General features: G+C 43.6%; 1 protein-coding gene across 1 annotated transcript in view; it reads right to left on the bottom strand.

Moving 5' to 3' along the window:
• Positions 1-25023, bottom strand: part of LOC111978102 (sorting nexin-29) — a 186852-nt gene that overhangs the window by 45401 nt on the left and 116428 nt on the right. Inside the window, 5 exon segments of the mRNA XM_024007911.2 lie at positions 16589-16670; positions 19573-19628; positions 22544-22569; positions 22572-22617; positions 22619-22660. Of these exon segments, the coding sequence (XP_023863679.2) occupies positions 16589-16670; positions 19573-19628; positions 22544-22569; positions 22572-22617; positions 22619-22660 (252 nt within the window).

The following is a 25023-nucleotide window of genomic DNA, read 5'->3' as shown; positions in this document are numbered from 1 at the left end:
GAGCAACATACCATTAGTGCATTCATCTTAAGATAGCTAGGTGGGGCAACCACTTCTGAGTCATAGGAAGTACATGTTTCCTCAAAATAGCTATCAGCAAAGTCAGTGCTAGTGGTGAGTGTGTGGGGGTCAAGTGCGTGTATTAGTTAACAAAATAAATATTATTTAAGATACTCTTTGAAGAAGTAGGGTTTCAGACCATTTCGAAAGATAGGCAGGGACTCTGCTGTCCTAGCTTTCAGGGGGACACTTGTTCACCATTGGGGTGTCAGGTCAAAGAAAGCTTTGGGCTGAGTGGGCGCTGCCCTCCCGTAGGGGTGGGAGGGCTAAGAGACCAGAGGTGGCCGTACTATCATCTCAATAATCACGGGCCTTTATTACCCCCAGCTTCTAGCCCCCAAGCCATAAGAAAGCTGAACAATTAATCAAATGGCCACGCAGACTATTTACATTGACCCCACCCCCTTTGTTTTTTACACTGCTGCTACTCGCTGCTTATATCTATGCAGTCACTTTACCCCTACCTACATGTACAAATTAGCTTGACAAACCTGTACCCCCGCAATTGACTCGGAACCGGTACCCCTGTCTTGTTATTGTTACGTAATTTTTTACTTCATTTTATTGAATAAATATTTTTCTTATGCACTGCATCAGATGACCTGTCCTCCACAATCATCCGACCTCAACCCTATTGAGGTGGTTGGGAGAGTTAGACGCATAGTGAAGGAAAAGAAGCCAACAAGTGCTCAGCATATGTGGGAACTCCTTCAAGACTGTTGGAAAAGCATTCCAGGTGAAGCTGGTTGAGAGAATGCCAAAAGTGTGCAAAGCTATCATCAAGTCAAAGGGTGGCTACTTTGAAGAATCTCAAATATAAAATGTATTTTTATTTGTTTAACATTTTTTGGTTACTACATGATTCTATATGTGTTATTTTCATGTTTTGATGTCTTCACTATTATTCTACAATGTAGAAGATAGTAAAAAATGGCACTGTGTGTGTGTATATATGATATCCCTCATCTGCATAGCCAAAGAAGCCCATGAGATACAGTCTCAGGCTTTGGCAAAATAAACACACACACACACCACACACACCACACACACACACACACACACACACACACACACTAGAGCTGGGACACCTACTGTGTAAGCGACGGTTCAGGATGAGACAGTCATTAAAATAAAATAACTGCCAAAACCATTTTTCTTTTAAGTGTTTTTTTGTAGATTTTTTTGCTATTAGAATGGTGACCCCTGTGATCATTTGGCGACCGATAACCGTCATAGGCCTAAACACACACACACACAAAGAGTCTGCAGACTGAACTATCCTCTTTCCGAAGATGTAGATGTCGTTTAGGGCAGCTGGCCACTCGGATTCAGAGGGGTTGGGTTAAATGCGGAAGACACATTTCAGTTGAAGGCATTCAGTTGCACAACTGACTACATCGCGTGATGTATTGCTGTCTCTAACCTTATTGCCTTTGTGCTGTTGTCTGTGCCCCAAAAAATTTGTACCATGTTTTGTGCTGCAACCACTTGTGCTGCTGCCATGTTGTGTTGCTACCATGTTGTTGTCATGTTGTATTTCTGCCATGCTATGTTGTTGTCTTAGGTAGGGCTGGGTGGTATACCATATTTTCTATATACCGGTATTTATGCATGGACCGGTTTGGGTTTACTTTACTTTCTATAACAGTATTTTAATGTTTGGTTTGTTAATGTGATACGCCGTGTGTAACGTCCATTTTATAGTTCACTCCGCTATTGAGTCAACCCTCTCCGCTCTCGCTCTCTCTCTCCACGCTGCTTTCCACACAGACCTAGTCCCACCCCCTGTCACTCAAGGAGCGCATTTGTAGTTGCTTGACCAGAGACACTTTCGTTCAGTCTGCATGTCAATGCAGCACATGCAACAATGTTGATGACAACAATGTTGTTTCCAATTGATCTTAATATAAATACACAAGCGTTCTATAATTACAATTATTAGTTTGTGTTTCTTACATCTGCAAACAGATTTTCTATTTTCTTAGCAAGTGAAGCTAAATCGTGTTAAGCCACTAATGTTAATCGCTAATTAGCTGGCTGGCTAGCTAACTAACGTAAACTCACCCCATTCCGTACAAATGTGCGCAACGCGACATTCAAATGAGGCTACAAAGAAAACTAATGGGACTGTAGTGACTGTGTTGACTTCAAAATCTGGGGTATGAACTATGTTTCTATTCAAGCGTTTATCGACATGGTAATGGCTCTATAGTATTAAAGAAAAGTTGAAAAACTGACCCTCCGTTACATCGTGACGTGTCATGCCGTAACGTACAGCACGCATAAAGTGTACAATCTCTCTCCACCAGGTGTAGCACTTCTCTCATCGTTTAAAAACAAGAAATGGACAGTGATGGGGGTAAGGGGGATACCTAGTCATTTTTTGCGTCATCACTGCAAGCTATCATGACTCTCAAAGACGCTGTTTACTTCTGAAGATCACTTTAGCACCGCCCTAAAAACCCGATTCAAATTCGACACAAACCTTCAAATAGTATGTAATGACACATTATATAAACTCTTTATAGTGTTTTTATTTAATTTTTAGAGGCGATAAGGTGATAAGTTGGACAGATCGAGTGAAAAAAAGCCATTTTTCCCACATCTCATCTCCTTCTCACTATCACGCATTAGTTTAGCTTCCCCACCCGCCATTTTTTAGAAAGACCTGAATAGCTCATTTCCTTCTTGAATTATGCAGAAACGGGCAGCGTGGAGGTCATGTCATTAATTTTGTTGGAAAGAGAAATTGTGCTTTACAATGGTATTGACATTACAGTTGATCTGGAAGTATTACGTTTTTGGGGCGCTAAAATAAGGTCAATTGTTTGGACAAGGCGATGTACAAAAGTGAGTGGTTTACGTTAGCTATAAAAAGTACTGAGTCAGAGCAAACGTAGCTAGCTAATACAGCCTGATTCCAGTGCTGGTGGAGGCCTAAATCAGCATGTTGTTTGTGCAACAGTATCTTCTAAATCAAAGAGGAATAAGCAAAGCATGAATATGTTGGCTATATGAATAAAGAGTTAATGTAGGCAAGATTATTAGGAAACACTGACATCACTTGGTTCCTACCCTGTCACAATAACTCAATGGCATTTTATTCATTGTCATGTCAAACAACACTGTATTCAAAGTGCCACTATTATTTATATAAATGTAGAATTATAATAAACATTCTATTTCCGTGATTCCAAAAGTTCACCCCAAGTGTTTTGATCTAAATCGCAACATTTGGTTAAAAATAAGGCCTAGTTTTTTTGCCCATATAGGTGCAGTGTGGAAATGATCTCAAATGAGTGCAGGAAATTATTTTAGGTTGAAGTTGAATTGAACAGTATAAAACAATCAGAATGGAGAAAGACCCATTGAAATCATTTAGAATACATGTGTTGCCACCCTAGGTCACGCACTACTCATAAAGAAAATGTAGAACTTTTTTTATTCAAAAACATAAAATCCATCAAATTTGAAAAATACCATATGATATGATATTTTGGCCATATTGCAGCCCTAGTCTTGGGTTAAATGCGGAAGACACATTTCAGTTGAATGCATTCAGTTATCCCTGTCTCTTATACACATCTAGATGTGTATAAGAGACAGTCCCAGCGTTATATGCCAGGAGGCTTCCCAGCGTTACATTTACATTTACATTTAAGTCAATTAGCAGACGCTCTTATCCAGAGCAACATACCATTAGTGCATTCATCTTAAGATAGCTAGGTGGGGCAACCACTTCTGAGTCATAGGAAGTACATGTTTCCTCAAAATAGCTATCAGCAAAGTCAGTGCTAGTGGTGAGTGTGTGGGGGTCAAGTACGTGTATTAGTTAACAAAATAAATATTATTTAAGATACTCTTTGAAGAAGTAGGGTTTCAGACCTATTCGAAAGATAGGCAGGGACTCTGCTGTCCTAGCTTCAGGGGGACACTTGTTCCACCATTGGGGTGTCAGGTCAAAGAAAAGCTTTGGGCTGAGTGGGCGCTGCCCTCCCGTAGGGGTGGGAGGGCTAAGAGACCAGAGGTGGCCGTACTATCATCTCAATAATCACGGGCCTTTATTACCACCCAGCTTCTAGCCCCAAGCCATAAGAAAGCTGAACAATTAATCAAATGGCCACGCAGACTATTTACATTGACCCCACCCCCTTTGTTTTTACACTGCTGCTACTCGCTGCTTATTATCTATGCAGTCACTTTACCCCTACCTACATGTACAAATTAGCTTGACAAACCTGTACCCCCGCAATTGACTCGGAACCGGTACCCCTGTCTTGTTATTGTTACGTAATTTTTTACTTCATTTTATTGAATAAATATTTRCTTATGCACTGCATCAGATGACCTGTCCTCCACAATCATCCGACCTCAACCCTATTGAGGTGGTTGGGATGAGTTAGACCGCATAGTGAAGGAAAAGAAGCCAACAAGTGCTCAGCATATGTGGGAACTCCTTCAAGACTGTTGGAAAAGCATTCCAGGTGAAGCTGGTTGAGAGAATGCCAAAAGTGTGCAAAGCTATCATCAAGTCAAAGGGTGGCTACTTTGAAGAATCTCAAATATAAAATGTATTTTTATTTGTTTAACATTTTTTGGTTCTACATGATTCTATATGTGTTATTTCATGTTTTGATGTCTTCACTATTATTCTACAATGTAGAAGATAGTAAAAAATGGCACTGTGTGTGTGTATATATGATATCCCTCATCTGCATAGCCAAAGAAGCCCATGAGATACAGTCTCAGGCTTTGGGCACAAATTAAACACACACACACACACACACACACACACACACACACACACACACACACACACACTAGAGCTGGGACACCTACTGTGTAAGCGACGGTTCAGGATGAGACAGTCATTAAAATAAAATAACTGCCAAAACCATTTTTCTTTTAAGTGTTTTTTTGTAGATTTTTTTTGCTATTAGAATGGTGACCCCTGTGATCATTTGGCCGACCGATAACCGTCATAGGCCTAACACACACACACACACAAAGAGTCTGCAGACTGAACTATCCTCTTTCCGAAGATGTAGATGTCGTTTAGGGCAGCTGGCCACTCGGATTCAGAGGGGTTGGGTTAAATGCGGAAGACACATTTCAGTTGAAGGCATTCAGTTGCACAACTGACTACATCGCGTGATGTATTGCTGTCTCTACCTTATTGCCTTTGTGCTGTTGTCTGTGCCCKAAAAAATTTGTACCATGTTTTGTGCTGCAACCACATTGTGCTGCTGCCATGTTGTGTTGCTACCATGTTGTTGTCATGTTGTATTTCTGCCATGCTATGTTGTTGTCTTAGGTAGGGCTGGGTGGTATACCATATTTTACTATATACCGGTATTTATGCATGGACCGGTTTGGGTTTTTACTTTACTTTCTATAACAGTATTTTAATGTTTGGTTTGTTAAATGTGATACGCCGTGTGTAACGTCCATTTTTATAGTTCACTCCGCTACTTGAGTCAACCCTCTCCGCTCTCGCTCTCTCTCTCCACGCTGCTTTCCACACAGACCTAGTCCCACCCCCTGTCACTCAAGGAGCGCATTTGTAGTTGCTTGACCAGAGACACTTTCGTTCAGTCTGCATGGTCAATGCAGCACATGCAACAATGTTGATGACAACAATGTTGTTTCCAATTTGATCTTAATATAAATACACAAGCGTTCTATAATTACAATATTAGTTTGTGTTTCTTACATCTGCAAACAGATTTTCTATTTTCTTAGCAAGTGAAGCTAAATCGTGTTAGCCACTAATGTTAATCGCTAATTAGCTGGCTGGCTAGCTAACTAACGTAAACTCACCCCATTCCGTACAAATGTGCGCAACCGCGACATTCAAATGAGGCTACAAAGAAAACTAATGGGACTGTAGTGACTGTGTTGACTTCAAAATCTGGGGTATGAACTATGTTTCTATTCAAGCGTTTATCGACATGGTAATGGCTCTATAGTATTAAAGAAAAGTTGAAAAAACTGACCCTCCGTTACATCGTGACGTGTCATGCCGTAACGTACAGCACGCATAAAGTGTTACAATCTCTCTCCACCAGGTGTAGCACTTCTCTCATCGTTTAAAAACAAGAAATGGACAGTGATGGGGGTAAGGGGGATACCTAGTCATTTTTTGCGTCATCACTGCAAGCTATCATGACTCTCAAAGACGCTGTTTACTTCTGAAGATCACTTTAGCACCGCCCTAAAAACCCGATTCAAATTCGACACAAACCTTCAAATAGGTATGTAATGACACATTATATAAACTCTTTATAGTGTTTTATTTTAATTTTTAGAGGCGATAAGGTGATAAGTTGGACAGATCGAGTGAAAAAAAGCCATTTTCCCACATCTCATCTCCTTCTCACTATCACGCATTAGTTTAGCTTCCCCACCCGCCATTTTTAGAAAGACCTGACATAGCTCATTGCCTTCTTGAATTATGCAGAAACGGGCAGCGTGGAGGTCATGTCATTAATTTTGTTGGAAAGGGGAGAAATTGTGCTTTACAATGGTATTGACATTACAGTTGATCTGGAAGTATTACGTTTTTGGGGCGCTAAAATAAGGTCAATTGTATGGACCAAGGCGATGTACAAAAGTGAGTGAGTTTACGTTAGCTAATAAAAGTACTGAGTCAGAGCAAACGTAGCTAGCTAATACAGCCTGATTCCAGTGCTGGTGGAGGCCTAAATCAGCATGTTGTTTGTGCAACAGTATCTTCTAAATCAAAGAGGAATAAGCAAAGCATGAATATGTTGGCTATATGAATAAAGAGTTAATGTAGGCAAAGATTATAGGAAACACTGACATCACTTGGTTCCTACCCTGTCACAATAACTCAATGGCATTTTCATTCATTGTCATGTCAAACAACACTGTATTCAAAGTGCCCACTATTATTTATATAACTGTAGAATTATAATAAACATTCTATTTCCGTGATTCCAAAAGTTCACCCAAGTGTTTTGATCTAAATCGCAACATTTGGTTAAAAATAAGGCCTAGTTTTTTTTGCCCATATAGTGGCAGTGTGGAAATGATCTCAAATGAGTGCAGGAAATTATTTTAGGTTGAAGTTGAATTGAACAGTATAAAACAATCAGAATGGAGAAAGACCCATTGAAATCATTTAGAATACATGTGTTGCCACCCTAGGGTCACGCACTACTCATAAAGAAAATGTAGAACTTTTATTATTCAAAAACATAAAATACCATCAAATTTGAAAAATACCATATGATATGATATTTTGGCCATATTGCCCAGCCCTAGTCTTAGGTCTCTCTTTATGTAGTGTTGTGGTGTCTCTCTTGTCGTGATGTGTGTTTTGTCCTATATTTTTATTGTATTTTTGATTTTTAATCCCCCGTCCCTGCAGGAGGCCTTTTGGTAGGCTGTCATTGTAAATAAGAATTTGTTCTTAACTGACTTGCCTAGTTAAATAAAGGTAGAAATATTTATTTGTAATTTATTATGTAAACCCTCCAGCACACCATTGTATGAATCCCCTCAGCGTGTTGGGAAGTCAATTGCAATATATAGATTATCATCATTAACACTTTTCCCACAGTGCACCTCTCTGGGGAAGGGGACCTATGGAAGTGAGCGCACATTGGATGCTTTGTAATGGCCACTTTATTCTCCCAGTATGTGCATGGCCAAGGGTTTGGCTCCAACAGGAAGCCAAAGGTGATGAGTTGCARCCCCTTTTGCCCTCAGAACAGCCTCAATTCATCGGGCATGTGATGCTGACCCATGTTGACTCCAATGCTTCCCATAGTTTTGTCAAGTTGGCAGGATGTCTTTTGTTGGTGGACCATTCTTGATACACATGGGAAACTGTTGAGCGTGAAAAACCCAGCACTGTTGCAGTTCTAGACTCAAACCTCTGCGCCTGGCACCTACTACCATACCTCGTTCAAAGGCACTTAAATATGTTGTTTTGCCCATTCATCCTTTGAATGGCACACATATACAATCCATGTCTCAATTGTCTCAAGGCTTTAAAATCCTTCTTTAGCCTGTCTCCTCCCCTTCATCTACACTGATTTGGAGTGGACTTAACAGGTGACATCAATAAAGGATCATAGCTTTCACCTGGATTTACCTTGATAAGTGTGTCTGACTCGATTTCAATCACACACACTCTCCCTCTCTCAGCTTGCCTCTGAGGAACTACAGTCGTATCAGGTATCACGGAACATTTGGAATTGAAATAAAAGGGAGACGGGAAGGAAGAGAGGAAAGAGAGGGGGAAAAAACACAGTTATCAAATCTCATTAGTGTTATAAAAACATGGGAAAGTTTGCAGCGCGCCTGACTGTGTGGAAGCGATTGGCTCAGCAGCTTTTTGCTGATCAAAGGGAATCACTCATTTAGAATAAAAACCCAGTGAATTCTGGGTGCCGGGGCTCATCTAGAGTACAGGGCTTTACCATGTCATCTCCTCTCCGCTTTGCATCAGCCCACCAAAGGTAAAATAAATGTGTGTGTGTGTACAGTGTGTGTGTTCAACTAAGCAAATAGTTTGCCCATGAATCATAACATTGCTTTTACTTTCCTTTGAGCAATGTGTCTAGGAGTTGTTTTTTGTTGGTACGCTGGGAATGTGGATTTGATATGTTGGTTCTGTCAGATTCATCTAGATACAGTAGGATACGTTTGGAGCACCTCTCTGATAGGAGACTTCCTCTGGCAAAGTTAAACAACTGGTTTAGAGATGGAGAGGGAGGATGGAGGGAGCGAGGGCGTTATCACTACCAAAGTGCATCCATCATCTCCGCCTGGCAAATAAAGGGCTTCAGCTTTTGTTATTACACTGAACAAAAATGAAAACGCAACATGTAAATTGTTGGTCCCATGTTTTATGAGATGAAAAAAAAGATCCCGGAAATGTTCCATATGCACAAAAAGCTTATTTCTCTAAAATGTTGTGCACAAATTTGATTACATCCCAGTTAGTGAGCATTTCTCTTTTGGCAAGATAATCCATCCACCTGACAGGTGTGGCATATCAAGAAGCTGGTTAAACGGCATGAATATTATACAGGCCACTCTAAAATGTGCAGTTTTGTCACACAACACAATGCTACAGATGTCTCAAGTTTTGACGGAGCGTGCAATTGGAATGCTGACTGCAGGAATGTCCACCAGAGCTGTTGCCAGAGAATTGAATGTTCATTTCTCTACCATAAGCCGCCTCCAACGTTGTTTTAGAGAATTTGGTAGTACGGCCAACCGGTCTCACAACCGCACAACCAGTGGGGTTATGGTATGGGCAGGCATAACCTACAGACAATAAACACAATTGCATTTTATCAATGGAAATTTGAATGCATAGAGATACCGTGATGAGATCCTGAGGTCCATTGTTGTGCCATTCATCCGCCGCCATCACCTCATGTTTCATTATGACAATCAAATCAAACTTTATTTGTCACATGCGCCGAATACAACAGGTGTAGTAGACATTACCGTGAAATGCTTACTTATAATCCCTTAACCAACAATGCAGTTCAAGAAAGAGTTAAGAAAATATTTCCAAATAAACAAAATAAAAAGTAACACAATTAAATAACAATAAGGGGGTACCGGTACCGAGTAAATGTGCGGGGGTACAGGTCAGTTGAGGTAATTTGTACATTTAAGAAAGGGGTAAAGTGACAGCGATTAGCAGCAATGTAAAAACAAGTGTCAATGTAAATAGTCCGGGTGGTCATTTGATTAATTGTTCAGCAGTCTTATGGCTTGGGACTAGAAGCTGTTAAGGAGCCTTTTGGTCCTAGACTTGGCGCTCCGGTACCACTTACTGTGACACCGCCTAGTATATAGGTCCTGGATGGCAGGAAGCTTGGCCCCAGTGATGTACTGGGCCGTACGCACTACCCTCTGTAGCACCTTACGGTCAGATGCCGAGCAGATGCCATACCAGGTGATGATGCCACCAGTCAGGGTGCTCTCAGTGGTGCAGCTGTATAACTTTTTGAGGATCTGGGGACCCATGACAAATCTTTTCAGTCTCCTGAATGGGAAAAGGTGTTGTCGTGCCCTCTTCACNTGACACCGCCTAGTATATAGGTCCTGGATGGCAGGAAGCTTGGCCCCAGTGATGTACTGGGCCGTACGCACTACCCTCTGTAGCACCTTACGGTCAGATGCCGAGCAGATGCCATACCAGGTGATGATGCCACCAGTCAGGGTGCTCTCAGTGGTGCAGCTGTATAACTTTTTGAGGATCTGGGGACCCATGACAAATCTTTTCAGTCTCCTGAATGGGAAAAGGTGTTGTCGTGCCCTCTTCACGACTGTCTTGGTGTGTTTGAACCATGATAGTTTGTTGGTGATGTGGACACCAAGGAACTTGAAACTCTCGACCAGCTCCACTACAGCCCCGTCGATGTTAATGAGGGCCTGTTTGACCCGCCTTTTCCTGTAGTTCACGATCAGCTCCTTTGTCTTGCTCACATTGAGGGAGATGTTGTTGTTCTGGCACCACACTGCCAGGTCTCTGACCTCCTCCCTATAGGCTGTCTCGTCGTTGTTGGTGATCAGGCCTACCACTGTTGTGTCGTCAGCAAATGTAATGATGGTGTTGGAGTCGTGATTGGCCACGCAGTCCTGGATGAACAGGGAGTACAGGAGGGGACTAAGCACGCACCCCTGAGGGGCCCCAGTGTTGAGGATCAGCGTGACAGACGTGTTGTTGCCTACCCTTACCGCCTGGGGGTGGCCCGTCAGGAAGTCCAGGATCCAGTTGCAGAGGGAGGTGTTAAGTCCCAGGATCCTCAGCTTAGTGATGAGCTTTGTGGGCACTATGGTGTTGAACGCTAGTCAATAAACAGCATTCTCACATACAGTAGGTGTTCCTTTTGTCCAGGTGGGAACTGGCAGTGTGGAGTGCGATTGAGATTGCGTCGTCTGTGGATCTGTTGGGGCGGTATGCAAATTGAAGTGGGTCTAGGGTATCTGGGATGATGCTGTTGATGTGAGCCATGACCAGCCTTTCAAAGCACTTCATGGCCACCGACGTGAGCGCTATGGGGCGGTAATCGTTTAGGCAGGTTACCTTCACTTCTTTGGGCACAGGGACTCTTGTGGTCTGCTTGAAACATGTAGGTATTACAGACTTTTTATCATTTCTAAAAACCTGTTTTCACTTTGCCATTATGGGGTATTGTGTGTAGATTGCTGATGATTTTTTATTTTTTTATCCATTTTAGAATAAGGCTGTAATGTAACAAAATGTGGAAAAAGTCAAGGGGTCTGAAAACTTTCCGAATGCACTGTATCTGTATTCCCAGTCATGTGAAATCCATAGATTAGGGCCTAATGAATTTATTGATTTCCTTATATGAACTGTAACTCCTTGAAATTGTTGCATGTTGCGTTTATATTTTTGTTCAGTATATTTGGTTTTCTTTCCTACTTTTCTCTGAGGTAGAAGAGAATAACCTCAGAAGGGCTCCCCAGCTTGGAGGCTACTACTCTAACTCACACAGATTAAAAAGTAAAATCTCTAACTACTCTGTGTGTTCTCTGGCAGTTTGGAAATTACATTTTTCTTATTAGTTTTTCCATGACACACATTTCTATAATAACTTCTTGTTGGTATTGTATGAGAACGCAACAATAATTTGCAGCTGCTGTTATAGTCTCTCATTATGAAAGGAGTGAGACAGGGAGAGAGGAGGGGAGGGATGGGGAGCTCATCTGTGGGGAGAACAAAACAGGAGTAATAATAGAGAGACTCAATCACGGCCTCTCTCTCTGACTCTATGGGCATCCCAGACCTTGTTCTGTCTGCATAGAGAGTCATTTCCAACAGAGAAGAAAAGTGGCTTTTGAGAAAGGCAAAGACAGGGAATGGAGAACAAGCAATTTGCCTCCTCCATAAATGTCCTATAATCTAGTGCCGGAGAAGAATGCTGCGCTGCTCTGTCTCTCATCTCTCTCTCTCTATCCTTCTCTCTATATATTTGTATTCTCCCTCCTCTCCATAATTTTCAGCACAGAGTGAAACAGAGCTGCGTGATTCTGGTGTTGTTGTTTCCTGCCGGGTAGTGATTATTTTCAGGCCCTGCTGCCATCGGAACAGTACTGTCACGTTCCTGACCTTATTTCCTTTGTTTAGTCTTGTTTAGTTGGTCAGGACGTGAGCTGGGTGGGCATTCTATGTTATGTGTTTCTATGTTTGGTTTAGGGTTGTCAACTAGCCTGATATGGTTCTCAATCAGGGGCAGGTGTTTTACGTTTCCTCTGATTGGGAACCATATTTAGGTAGGCTGTTCTCACTGTTTGTTTGTGGGTGATTGTTCCTGTTCGTGCGTTCGTTGTCTGTATGTTCACATYTTCAGGTCTGTAGCYTCGTTAGTTTCATTTTCTGTTTATTGTTTTGTTCGTGTTGTTAAGTGTTTCCAATAAATATGGAAACGTACCACGCTGCGCTTTGGTCCTCCTCTCTCTCACCTAACGACGAGCGTAAGAATCACCCACCACAAAGACCAAGCAGTGTGGTAACGGGCAGTAACAGCAGCAGAGCAGCGGCGAAATCTCAGAACTCCTGGACATGGAGGAATTTTAAACGGAGAAGGACCCTGGGCACAGGCTGGGAAATAGCCGCCCCGAACTGAGCTGGAGGGAGCGAAAGCTGAGCGCGGCGATATAGGAGGCAGCACGGCAGCGCGACAGGTATGAGAGGCAGCCCCGATTTTTTTGGGGGGGCGGCTAAAGAGAGTGTGGCTAAGCCAGGTAGCAGACCTGAGCTCACTCCTCGTGCTTATTATAAGACAGCGGTTACTGGTCAGGCACCGTGTTATGCGGTTAAGCGCACGGTGTCCCAGTGCGTGCCCATAGCCCGTGTGCGCTATAGGGCAGCCCCCGAAAGTGTCATGTGAGTGTGGGCATCCAGCCAGGGCGTAGTGTGCCTGCTCAGCGTGTCTGGTCTCCAGTACGCAGTTTCGGTCCAGGGTATCCTGCGCCGGCTCTGCGTGCTGGTCTCCGGGGTGCTGGGAGGGTGCAGGTGCGTCTATGCAAATGTGAGAGTGGAGCCTAAGGGAGAGGTGCGCGTAGTAGGCACTAGATCTCCAGTGCTCACCCACAGCCCGGTTCAACCTGTGCTGCCACTCGGAGTCCGGGCTAGAGTAGTAGTCAGCCAGGGGGAGTGGTGCCAAGGCTGCGCACCAGAGCTCCAGTCTCCCCCAGCCCGGTCTCTTCAGGTGTCTTCTTAACATCAAGCCTCCTGTAGTCTCTCAGCCTGGTGGGTTCCTGTGGCAGCCCCACGCACCAGGCTGTCTCTCCGTCTCCTCCCTAACAGTTGTATCCGGCGCCAGCGCCGCCTGCACGCCCTCTGCCAGCGCCGTCTGACTGTCCGTCTGCCCAGCAGCGTCTGAGCCGCCGCTGTCCTGAGCTCAAAGCCGCCGTCGTCCTGGACCTTCAAAGCCGCCCTCTGTCCTGAGCCTTCAAAGCGCGTCTGTCTGAACCTTCAGAGCCGTCGTCAGTCAGGAGCGCGAGCTGCCGACCAGACAGGAGCCGCAGAGCCGACGGCCAGCAGGAGCTGCCAGAGCCACCCGCACGACAGGAGCTGCCAGAGCCGCCGCCAGACAGGAGCTGCCAGAGCCACCCGCCAGACAGGAGCTGGCAGAGTCGTCAGTCAGCCAGAGCTGCCAGAGCTACTGTCAGCGAGCGATGCCGGAATTCCCCTCAGTCCGGTGCTGCCCTTCAGTCCGGTGCTGCCTCAGTCCGGTGCCCTGCAGTCCGGTGCTGCCCTCAGTCCGGTGCTGCCCCTCCGTCCGGTGGGGTTAATATGGAGGGTCGCCATTAAGAGGAGGCCACGGAAGCGGGGATTAACTATGGTGGGGTGGGGCCACGTCAGAGCCAGAGCCGCACCGTGGACAGATGCCCACCGACCTCCCTATAAGTTCAGGTTTTGCGGCCGGAGTCCGTACCTTGGGGGGGGGGGGGGGGGGTACTGTCACGTTTCCTGACCTTATTTCTTTGTTTAGTCTTGTTTAGTTGGTCAGGACGTGGCTGGGTGGGCATTCTATGTTATGTGTTTTATGTTGTGGTTTAGGGTTGTCAACTAGCCTGATATGGTTCTCAATCAGGGGCAGGTTTTTTACGTCCCTCGATTGGGAACCATATTTAGTAGGCTGTTCTCACTGTTTGTTTGTGGTGATTGTCCGTTCGTGCGCGTTCGTTGTCTGTATGTTCACATATTCAGTCTGTAGCGTCGTTAGTTTCATTTTCTGTTTATTGTTTGTTCGTGTTGTTAAGTGTTTCAATAAATATGGAACGTACCACGCTGCGCTTTGGTCCTCCTCTCTTCCACTAACGACGAGCGTTACAAGTACAGATCAGAAGTCTGGAATGACTGCCCAGGTTGCTGTGACCTGGTTGGATGTTGTAAATTGGAACATTTTGTTTATTAAAATTCTAGAACTCCATTTCTGTAATACCAGTAGTCTCTCTTTGAAATGCTATTCAAAACAGGTGCATGGACCTTTGTATCGAAATACCTATTTTACATACAGTGGGAGAAACAAGTATTTGATTACACTGCCGGTTTTGCAGGTTTCCTACTTCAAAGCATGTCGAGGTCTGTAATTTTATCATAGGTACACTTCAACTGTGAGAGACGATCAGAATCAAGATAATAATAATAACAAAAACAAGATAATCACATTGTAGATTTTTAAGTAATTAATTTGCATTTTATTGCATGACTGGTATTTGATCACCTACCAACCAGTAAGATTCGGCTCTCACAGACTGTTTAGTTTTTCTTAAGAAGCCTCCTGTTCTCCACTCATTACCTGTATAACTACACCTGTTTCAACTGTTACATGTATAAAAGACACCTGTCCACACACTCAATCAAACGACCAACCTCTCCACAATGGCAAGACCAGAGAGCTGTGTAAGGACATCAGGATAAAATTGTAGCCTCACAAGGCTGATGGCTACAGGACAATAGGCAAGCAGCTTGGTGAGAAGGCAACAACTGTTGCGCAATTTATTAGAAAATGGAAGAAGTTCAAGATGACGGTCAATCACCCTCGGTCTGGGCTCATGCAAGATCCCATTGTGGGGCATCAATGATCATGAGGAAGGAGGGATCAGCCAGAACTACACGGAGGACCTGGTCAATGACCTGAAGAGAGCTGGGACCACAGTCTCAAAGAAAACCATTAGTAACACACTACGCATCATGGATTAAAATCCTGCAGCGCACGCAAGGTCCCTGTTCAAGCCAGCGCATGGAGAAGGTCTGTATGGAGAGTGGGCAAAATCCCTGCTGCAGTGTGTGCAAACCTGGTCAAGAACTACAGGAAACGTATGATCTCTGTAATTGCAACAAGGTTCTCGTACCAATATTAAGTTCTGCTTTTCTGATGTATCAAATACTTATGTCATGCAATAAAATGCAAATTAATTACTTAAAAATCATACAATGTGATTTTCTGGATTTTTGTTTTAGATTCCGTCTCTCACAGTTGAAGTGTACCTATGATAAAAAATTACAGACCTCTACATGCTTTGTAAGTAGGAAAACCTGCAAAATCGGCAGTGTATCAAATACTTGTTCTCCCCACTGTATCTCGCACACAGTGATACATTAAATCTGTGTTTTTAAGTCTTGGAGAGGAAGACACGCACAGCCAACAATGGCAAACAGTACTCATCAATCTAGTCCATTAAGAATAATAGTCATGTTTCCATAGTGATCTATTAGACAAATAGAACCCTGAGAACACACCACATAGACAACAAAGACTATACAGGATACAGCCATGGTCTGAGGCTATACTAAGCACTAGTAACAACAGGTGTCATTAAATCAATTAAAATGTATTTACCTAACCATTTAGCTAGAATATAGAAGATCAATGCTAAATCCATCAACTGAACTTCCCAGCAAAACATTGAATGACCTCTGATTCCTTTCTCTACCAATCGGATCATTGATGTCATATCAGCCATTACTTTACTCTCCAATATCAACATCCTGTCACTACTTATCAGGGGTACATATCTGGAGGCAGCTGCCCAGGCCTGTACTACTCTGACCAGGGGTGCATGTTATGTCTTCACACCACACTGCAGTTGCAGAGATACAAGAGCAGACTTGTATCTAAGTTAAGTTCGGGAGCGAGCCAAACAGGCTCGACTATCTCTCTGCTAAGGTCGTGTCACCTGTCGTGTTCCATCATTTCTGGTTTCACCTTGATACACTGTGGCTCCGCTTCCTGACAGAGTGGAGTGGAACTGAGCAGGGCAGTGACATGTTTCCCCTCAGGGGAGAACAGGAAGGAAGGTTTCTCACCTAGTCAATGTGCTAGGTACAACAAAAAACTGTTATCTAGGCCAGGGCATATGTTGGGTGTTAGTTTACTAGTTACTCCATTCAACAACTGAACACAGAAATGGGATACAAGAAAAACTAGGATGTCTTGATCTGCAAATTGAATTTGTGTTTGTTTAGTACACTAGGATCTGGTGTTAGTGTGTCCCTTACCTGGTATACATGGTAAGCGTTGGCAGCGCGGCCTTGCAGAAACACAGAGGGAATCCAGACATTGATTAGAGCACGGTGAGCCCTGGGTTTGAGAAGTACACAGTAGAGGGTAAAGACACTGTAGTATTCATGGCAGGAAAGCTATCATTCATTCCAAATACTACTAAAGTGAGGGTCTTCAAGACATGTCAAGAATTCACTACTATTACTATGCTTATACGAAGACTATTCAGTCAGGAATTATAACCATGAAGTGCAACAATATTTGCCTGGCTACCCATCCACATCTCTCCGATCAAACGCCATCCCCACTAACGTTTCTTCTCCATGATGAATGTATGGAGAGATTGATAGAGCAGCAGAATTCAATTCAGGATGAGTTGTCTGGCAAGTAGAGTATAAAACCATGATAACTTTTACCTCGGTGTCCCAGGGGCAGCAGGTCATTTAAAAAAGGGCTACTACCTACATTACAACTCCATGCAGAGACCTTTCATTAAGGAAATGGAAAGAACCCCAAGGGAGATAAATTGTTACCCAGAGGACACACTGTTTCAGACACTCAGGGTGTGTTCAAAATCGGAAACTATCCCATATATAGTACACTACTTTTGACTAGAGCTCTATGGGCCCTGGTCCAAAGTAGTCCACTATATAGGGAATAGGCTGCTATTTCAGGCACCCAGTAATAGCCAGGTGTTACAGCCCTCTTAACCTCTACTCCTGTTCCATATGTTTAATGAGGGGCAGAACTGATTTAAACAGCACAGTGACATAGCAACAGCCTCCCTCCCTCTCTCATCACAAAGGTTGAACTGTGTTCTCTATTCACCAGAACAAATAAGGACAGTCATCATGAGGGTGACCAGCTCAACTCTGTTTTACCACTCCTCTCCTAATGAGACAAGGGTCATCCCTGGATCAGGAGAGCTACTGTAGTGTCAACAGGCTTTCTTTACAACTAGACATTTACACATGTGAAAATTGTAGTCATTTAGCAGACGCTATTATCCAGAGAGACTTACCGCTAGTGCATTCATCTTAAAGCGCAATTACGCCACTTATCAGCCTCATATACATAGCAGTGTCTACATATGTGAAAACGCCGTGTTTCTATGATCCGTGGTTAAAAACATATAGTCCTAAAAAATGCTTCTCTCTGACATCACAGAACGGGTTTCTAGCCAGAGGTAGGGTAGTTATAGCCAGAGGTAGGGTAGTTATAGCCAGAGTAGGGTAGTTATAGCCAGAGGTAGGGTAGTTATAGCCAGAGGTAGGGTAGTTATAGCCAGAGGTAGGGTAGTTATAGCCAGAGGTAGGGTATTTCCTTGCTCCCCTCGTCACTGCGAATCTCATAGAGTTTGAAAATCACTGTTTCTAAAATGTTTTAACTTTTGATGATGTCATCTATAAAATGGTAGAAATGTGCCATTTTCACACATGTAGACACTGGTGCTGTACTGGAGATAATGAAAATTAGGTTGAAAAGTGGTGGAATTGCCCTTTAAGATAGCTGGGTGAGACAGACAAATACCACAGTCATAGTAAGTACAATTTTACCTCAATAAAGTAGTTATCATAAAGTACTAGCCAGGTTCTATTAGCAGTTAGTACAACACCTGCATATATACAGTAATGTACACTACATGGCCAAAAGTAGTCCAACATCTCATTCCAAAATCATGGGCATTAATATGGAGTTGGTCCCCCCTTTGCTGCTATAACAGCCTCCACTCTTCTGGGAAGGCTTTCCACTAGATGTTGGAACATTGCTGCGGGGACTTGCTTCCATTCAGCCACAGGAGCATTAGTGAGGTTGGGCGCTGATGTTAGGCAATTCGAAACAGGAAAGGGCCTTCCCCAAACTGTCGCCACAAAAAGCACGGAATCATCTAGAATAGCATTGTATGCTTTAGCGTTAAGATTTCCCTTCACTGGAACTAAGGGGCCCGAACCATGAAAAACAGCCCCATACCATTATTCCTCCTCCACCAAATGTTACAGTTAGCAATATGTATTCAGGCAGGCAGCGTTCTCCTGGCATCCGCCAAACCCAGATTCATACGTCAGACTGCCAGATGGTGAGGCGCTATTCATCACTTCAGAGAACGCATTTCCACTGCTCCAGGGTTCAATGGTGGCGAGCTTTACACCACTCCAGCTGACGCTTGGCATTGTACATGGTGATCTTATGCCTGTATGTGGCTGCTCGGCCAMGGAAACCAATTTCATGAAGCTCCCGACTAACAGTTAATGTGCTGACGTTGCTTCCAGAGGCAGTTTGGAACTCTGTAGTGACTGTTGCAATCGAGGACASACGATTTATACATGCTACGCGCTTCAGCACTCGGCGGTCCCATTCTGTGAGCTTGTGTGGCCTACCACTTCGTGGCTGAGCCGTTGTTGCTCCTAGATGTTTTCACATCACAATAACAGCATTTAGAGTTGACCAGGGCAGCTCTAGCAGGGCAGAAATGTAACAAACTGACTTGTTGGAAAGGTGGTATCCTATGACGCTGTCAAGTTGAAAGTCACTGAGCTCTTCAGTACAGGGCATTCTACTGCCAATGTTTGTCTATGATTGCATGGCTGTGTGCTCAATTGTATACACCTGTCAGCAACAGCTGAAAAAGCCAAATCCACTAAAATTAAGAGGTGTCCACATACTTTTGGCCATGTGTATGTTTACAGTATACCAAGTTTATAGCGTACTAGGAATAATCAAGTGGTTTAGTATCTTCTGACTGGGGAGCTACAGGGCTGGGGTTGGCCACTGTCAGAGGTTTTCAAAGAGAGAGGTAGAGGGAGAAACCAGGAGTAAGAGGAAGAAAGACATTTTCAGAGATGTCTGTAAACTGTCCCCTACCTTCCCTCACCTGAGGTGATAGAGATACAGACGATAATGATCAAGCTGAGACATGGGGCCAGACATAGAACATATATATAGTAGGGACACCACTCATGTGATAAGAGAAGCTGCTTACGTCTCAAAATCTGATAGGCTGGGGTCGTCAGAAGTCTGGCTCAGGTCACCAGGAACCTTTATTCAAAAGCAAGGCGAGAGATGGAGAGCGAGAGAAGGAGAAAGAGAGAGCGAGAGAAAAATCAAAATGTCACTGTTTATACAAAATGTCACGTCAGCAACCCTCTACACACCCCTGTGTGTCTGCGCTAAAGGGTTGGGTAGACCCTGAGGGAGGTGTCTGTCTGTGTGACTAGTGAAGCAGAGCACCATGACATTACTGTACTCTGCCCCCCATCCCCATCCCCATCCCATCACATCAACGTACTGTACACACTAGTAAAGCTCAGTGTGTGACCCCATAGGGAGTCTTGTTGTTGTTAATCCCTGGATTGGAGGGAGTTCCAGCAGCAGAGGAGGATACTGTTACCCAGCATGGCTGTAAGGGATCACTATAATCTGTCTGTTTCTTCTCCTTAAATCCCCCATGGCCCTGGGACACATGCAGGGGTAATCCTTTGTGTGTGTGTCAACACCCTTCTGTCTTTCATTTTCAATATGTCTATGCGAGAAGAAAATGGTCTGGTGTAGAGAGGATGAAGTTGGGCTGTCACACCCCAGAGACAGGGCCACAGGGCTGAGATAGAGTGGGCCAAATCACCTCTACTCCCCTCCAGCCCCAGCCCCCTGTGTCAGGTCTGGAAAGTGAAGTCACAAGCTCTGCTGGTTGGCTACTGCGTAGCAACCTAGCAGTGCCAAAATCTCTCGTCTGCCCTAGAAAGCCTTTGTACAGTTGAAGTCGGCAGTTTACATACACCTTGCCAAATACATTTAAACTCAGTTTTTCACAATTCCTGACATTTAATCCTAGTAAAAGTTCCCTGTCTTAGGTCAGTTAGGATCACCACTTTATTTTAAGAATGTGAAATATCAAAATAATAGTAGAGAGAATGATTTATTTCAGCTTTTATTTCTTTCATCACATTCCCAGTGGGTCAGAAGATTACATACACTCAATTAGTATTTGGTAGCAGGGCTTTGTGATGGCCACTCAATACTCTGACTATTGTTAGATCCTAGCATTTTCCACAACTGTGGAAGTATGCTTGCGGTCATTGTACATTTGGAAGACCATTTGGTGACCAAGTTTTAACTTCCTGACTGATGTCTTGATGTTGCTCAATATAACCACATAATTTTTCCTCATGATGCCATCTATTTTATGAGAGTGCCCCAGTCCCTCCTGCAGAAGCACCCCCACAACATGATGCTGCCACCCCCGTGCTTCACGGTTGGGATGGTGTTCTTCGGCTTGCAAGCCTCCCCTTTTTCCTCCCAACATAACGATGGTCATTAAGGCCAAAACAGTTCTATTTTTTTTCATCAGACCAGAGGACAATTCTCCAAAATAGTACAATCGTTTCCCAGTATGTGCAGTTGCAACCGTAGTCTAGCTTTTTTATGGCGGTTTTGGAGCAGTGGCTTCTTATTGCTGAGCGGCCGTTCAGGTTATGTTGATTAAGGACTCGTTTTCTGCGATAAATAGATACTTTTGTACCTGTTTCTCCAGCATCTTCACAAGGTCCTTGCTGTTGTTCTGGGATTGTTTGCACTTTTCGCACCAAAGTACGTTCATTCCTAGGAGACAGAACGCGTCTCCTTCCTGAGGCGGTATTGAGGTGCGTGTCCCAGCGGTGTTGTACAGATAATGTGGTACCTTCAGCATTTGGAAATTGCTCCCAAGGATGAACCAGACTTGTGGAGTCAACAATTTTTTTCTGAGGTCTTGGTGATTTCTTTGATTTTCCCATGATGTCAAGCAAATATAGGCACGAAATTTGAAGGTAGGCCTTAAAATACATCCACAGGTACACCTCCAATTGACTCAAATGAGTGCAATTAGACTATCAGAAGCTTCTAAAGCCATCACACAATTTTCTGGAATTTTCCAAGCTGTTTAAAGGCACAGTGCCTTAGTGTATGTAACTTCTGACCCACTGGAATTGTATACAGGGAATTATAAGTGAAATAATCGTCTTGTAAACAATTGTTGAACAATTACTTGTGTCATGCCACAAGTAGATGTCCTAACCGACTTGCCAAAACTATATTGTTAACAAGACATTTATGGAGTGGTGAAAAACGAGTTTTAATGGCTCAACCTAAGTGTATGTAAACTTCCGACTTCAACTGTAAATTACGATCGCAAAGACATCCAAACATTATTTTTTAGACGCATGTTTTGGGCTCTAAAATTGTTTATTATGATCAAGTTCGATCCCCACACTGAATTATTTCAAAGTTCGCTACAAATTGAGATATTTAAAATGATAGTGATCCATTCTGACTACTAAATTGTTGTCACACAGGACCATGTGTTGGCACAGACCAATCATGGGCCGGTAGGCTAACGAGAAAGGCTCTTTGCCGGTGTACTCTCTCAGGCAAGAGAAACGATTACGTAAACTATGATCCTTGCTAGTGCGTACACTTTTCACCATCTATCCTTAGTGATTTTTGGATGCCATTCAAATCCTTCGGCTTCATCGCCATCAGGAGTTTTTCAGAGGGAATCTTGATGACGTCAGCGCTACTTCTACTTTGTCAAAGAAAGTCCTCACTACTTAACAATCAAGAAGAAGATTATATACGATTTGAAGTGATTTGAGGACGAACTTCTATTGGTTTTATGACCAGGGGACAGAGGGCTGGTCAGCACCCAGTGTGCAGCCAGAGCTGGGCAGCAGATGAGGGCTTGAGCTCTAGAATAAGAGTGGTATCTGTAGCCTAGGGCAGTTGATTTATAACCGAGTGGCCAACAATCTCCCCCTGGTGGTGTGTTGTGTGTGTGTGTGTGTGTGTGTGTGTGTGTGGTGTGTGTGTGTGTGTTGTGTGTGGTGTGTGTGTGTGTGTGTGTGTGTGTGTGTGTGTGTGTGTGTGGTGTGTGTGTGTGTGTGTGTGTGTGTGGTGTGTGCATGTAGAGGGTAACTCACTGGTCCTCTGAGGTCAATGAGTTCTGTTTCATCTGGATGATGAGGTGGTCCTTGGCCATTAGAGAACGGTACAGGACGCTCATTGAACTCTATCAACTCGCCATGCATCTCAGCCACCTAGTATAAACACACACACACACACACCGGGTTAGTTACAGTCTGGAACACACACATGATCCTTGCAGCTGTATATGAACTGAAACAACAGACTCCAAGAACAAGTCAACAATGATACACAGTGGAACCGTAAGATTGACAGTTTGGCCAATCAGCTAATCGGATGCGCACACACACACACATGCACGCACGCACACACACAGGGTGGTTGAGTCCAGGCTGCTCACGACATCAGCTGTCAGTGTCCATAACAGACCTGGACAGGGTGATAGGTTTCTGCCATCAGCATGTCACAAACAGAGACAGCCAGATAGCTGTGACATGCATTCATTTGTCTGAGGACATCAGATGTCAGGGTAGATTGAGGAAAGGGACGACTGTGTATGACAGGTGAATGATGTAATTTCTGATGTCTAAACCCATCACTGACCCCAATACATGGAGGATACCACCTCAAACACACTGGGTTATGATCCTAAACATTGTAGAGACTCAATGTTCTAACCTGGTTGTCTGTTTTGGAATGTTTGGCATGAAAACGACCAAGGAATTACCTTAGTATCAGGCTAGTTAAAGAATGGTTTCTTTAAGAGGGCTCTTTGTTGTGAGGGAGTAAGAGTACAGACAATCCTTATCTTATAGTGAAACGTTGAAAACTAACCTCAACATGGCATCTGGGAGAAGTGAGGAAACAAACTTTCCGTTTGTTTGTTTTCCAGCTTGGCTATAATTATCTCATAGTTAGCTAACATTTCAATATTCACCTGGCTTTCTAGTTCACTATTAATACATAGACTCGTGTTTATCTTTCCAGACTTTAGAATGAATTCAAACACAGTGACCTCAGGACCAGGTAGAGAGAGTTGGACATTAAAATGCAGAACTTGACATCTTTGAAGGCAGCACCATCAAGTCCTGCTTCCACTGTTTCTACTTTGAAATGCACTCAACATTCAACTTTCCCATCTCAGGAGTGAACCTGCAGCTTCCTTGAAGTCGTCTAACTCTACAGAGACCGGGAGATACAAAGGGCATAGTGAATGATGTGAATACACACAAACACACACACACACACAAACAAGCACGCATGTGCTGTGGTGGAAAAAGTAACCAATTTTTATACCTGAGTAAAATTAAAGATACATTAAAACAGAATGACTTAAGTAACAGTGAAAGTCACCCAGTAAAATACTACTTGAGTAAAAGTATTTGGTTTTAAATCTACTTAACCCTTGTGTTGTCTTAAGGGTCAAAAATGACGGGCCACTATGTTTAACAGCAGAGAAACCCCCTAAATTATATTTTTTCAACTMGAAATTTGATGACTTTCCTAGAGTGACCCCAACATTAGAAAAAGTTAAACATCGCCTTTGTTCATATTTCTGTGAAAGCTGTACACCACCAGGGTACAAAGATTGTCTTAGGGTAATTTTTTACCCGGCAGTMTAAAAATCATTTACACACCACAAAAACCACAAAGACACACACACACACACACAACGACAAATTGAGATTGTGTGCTACTGATTGAACTCAGACAAAACTAAAACTTTATTGAGCATGTGCAGCATCTCCCCTCCACGACCCCACACGACTCAAGTTCACAGACAAAATAAAAACTATTTCAGACAAAATAAACATTTCTTGAAAGCATTGTTTACTAATGGGTAATGCAGTCAGAGGCTATAAAGGTGCTGCAGATGACAGTCCCCCCAGTTGTCTCTTTGCTGAAGCCATGAGTGCACGTTTCAGTGCCCAGCAGGTCATAGATCTGATTTATTCAGATGTCCAGGAGGAACAAGAGAACAATGATTTAGAAGAGGAGGTATCTGAAGAAGAAGATGGGGAAGAATACAACCCAGAGTATGATGCATCATCTTCAGATGAAGAAGAAATCCCCCAAGCTGAAAGAGACATTTTTGTCAAAGAACAGCTAAATAACATGGTCCTTGTCACCATATGACATCCAGGGCAGCATGGCAGCATAACATGTCATAAGGATGACCCCAGGGCCCACAAGACATGCAGTTACCCATGCCCAGGACATCGCCTCAACATTCTACATGTTCATSACACCAGCCATCGAAAAAATCATCCCAGAGATGACACATTTGGAGGGTTTCCGTAAATATAGAGACAACTGGATAAGGATGGATGAGATTGACCTGCGTGCCTACATAGGGCTGCTAGTCTTAGCGGGTGTGTATAGGTCCCGATGCGAGGCTACATGTAGTCTCTGGGATGCAGAAAGTGGAAGGACGATTTTCCATGCCACGATGCCACTGAAAGTCCTTCACACTTTCTCAAGACCTGCAAGACGTGTGAGAGACAAACTGGCGGCCATAAGAGAGGTCTGGTTTTTT

The sequence above is a fragment of the Salvelinus sp. IW2-2015 genome, linkage group LG18 (genome assembly GCF_002910315.2).
Source record: "Salvelinus sp. IW2-2015 linkage group LG18, ASM291031v2, whole genome shotgun sequence".
NCBI lineage: Eukaryota > Metazoa > Chordata > Actinopteri > Salmoniformes > Salmonidae > Salvelinus > Salvelinus sp. IW2-2015.
This window is presented reverse-complemented; position numbering and strand designations above follow the sequence as displayed.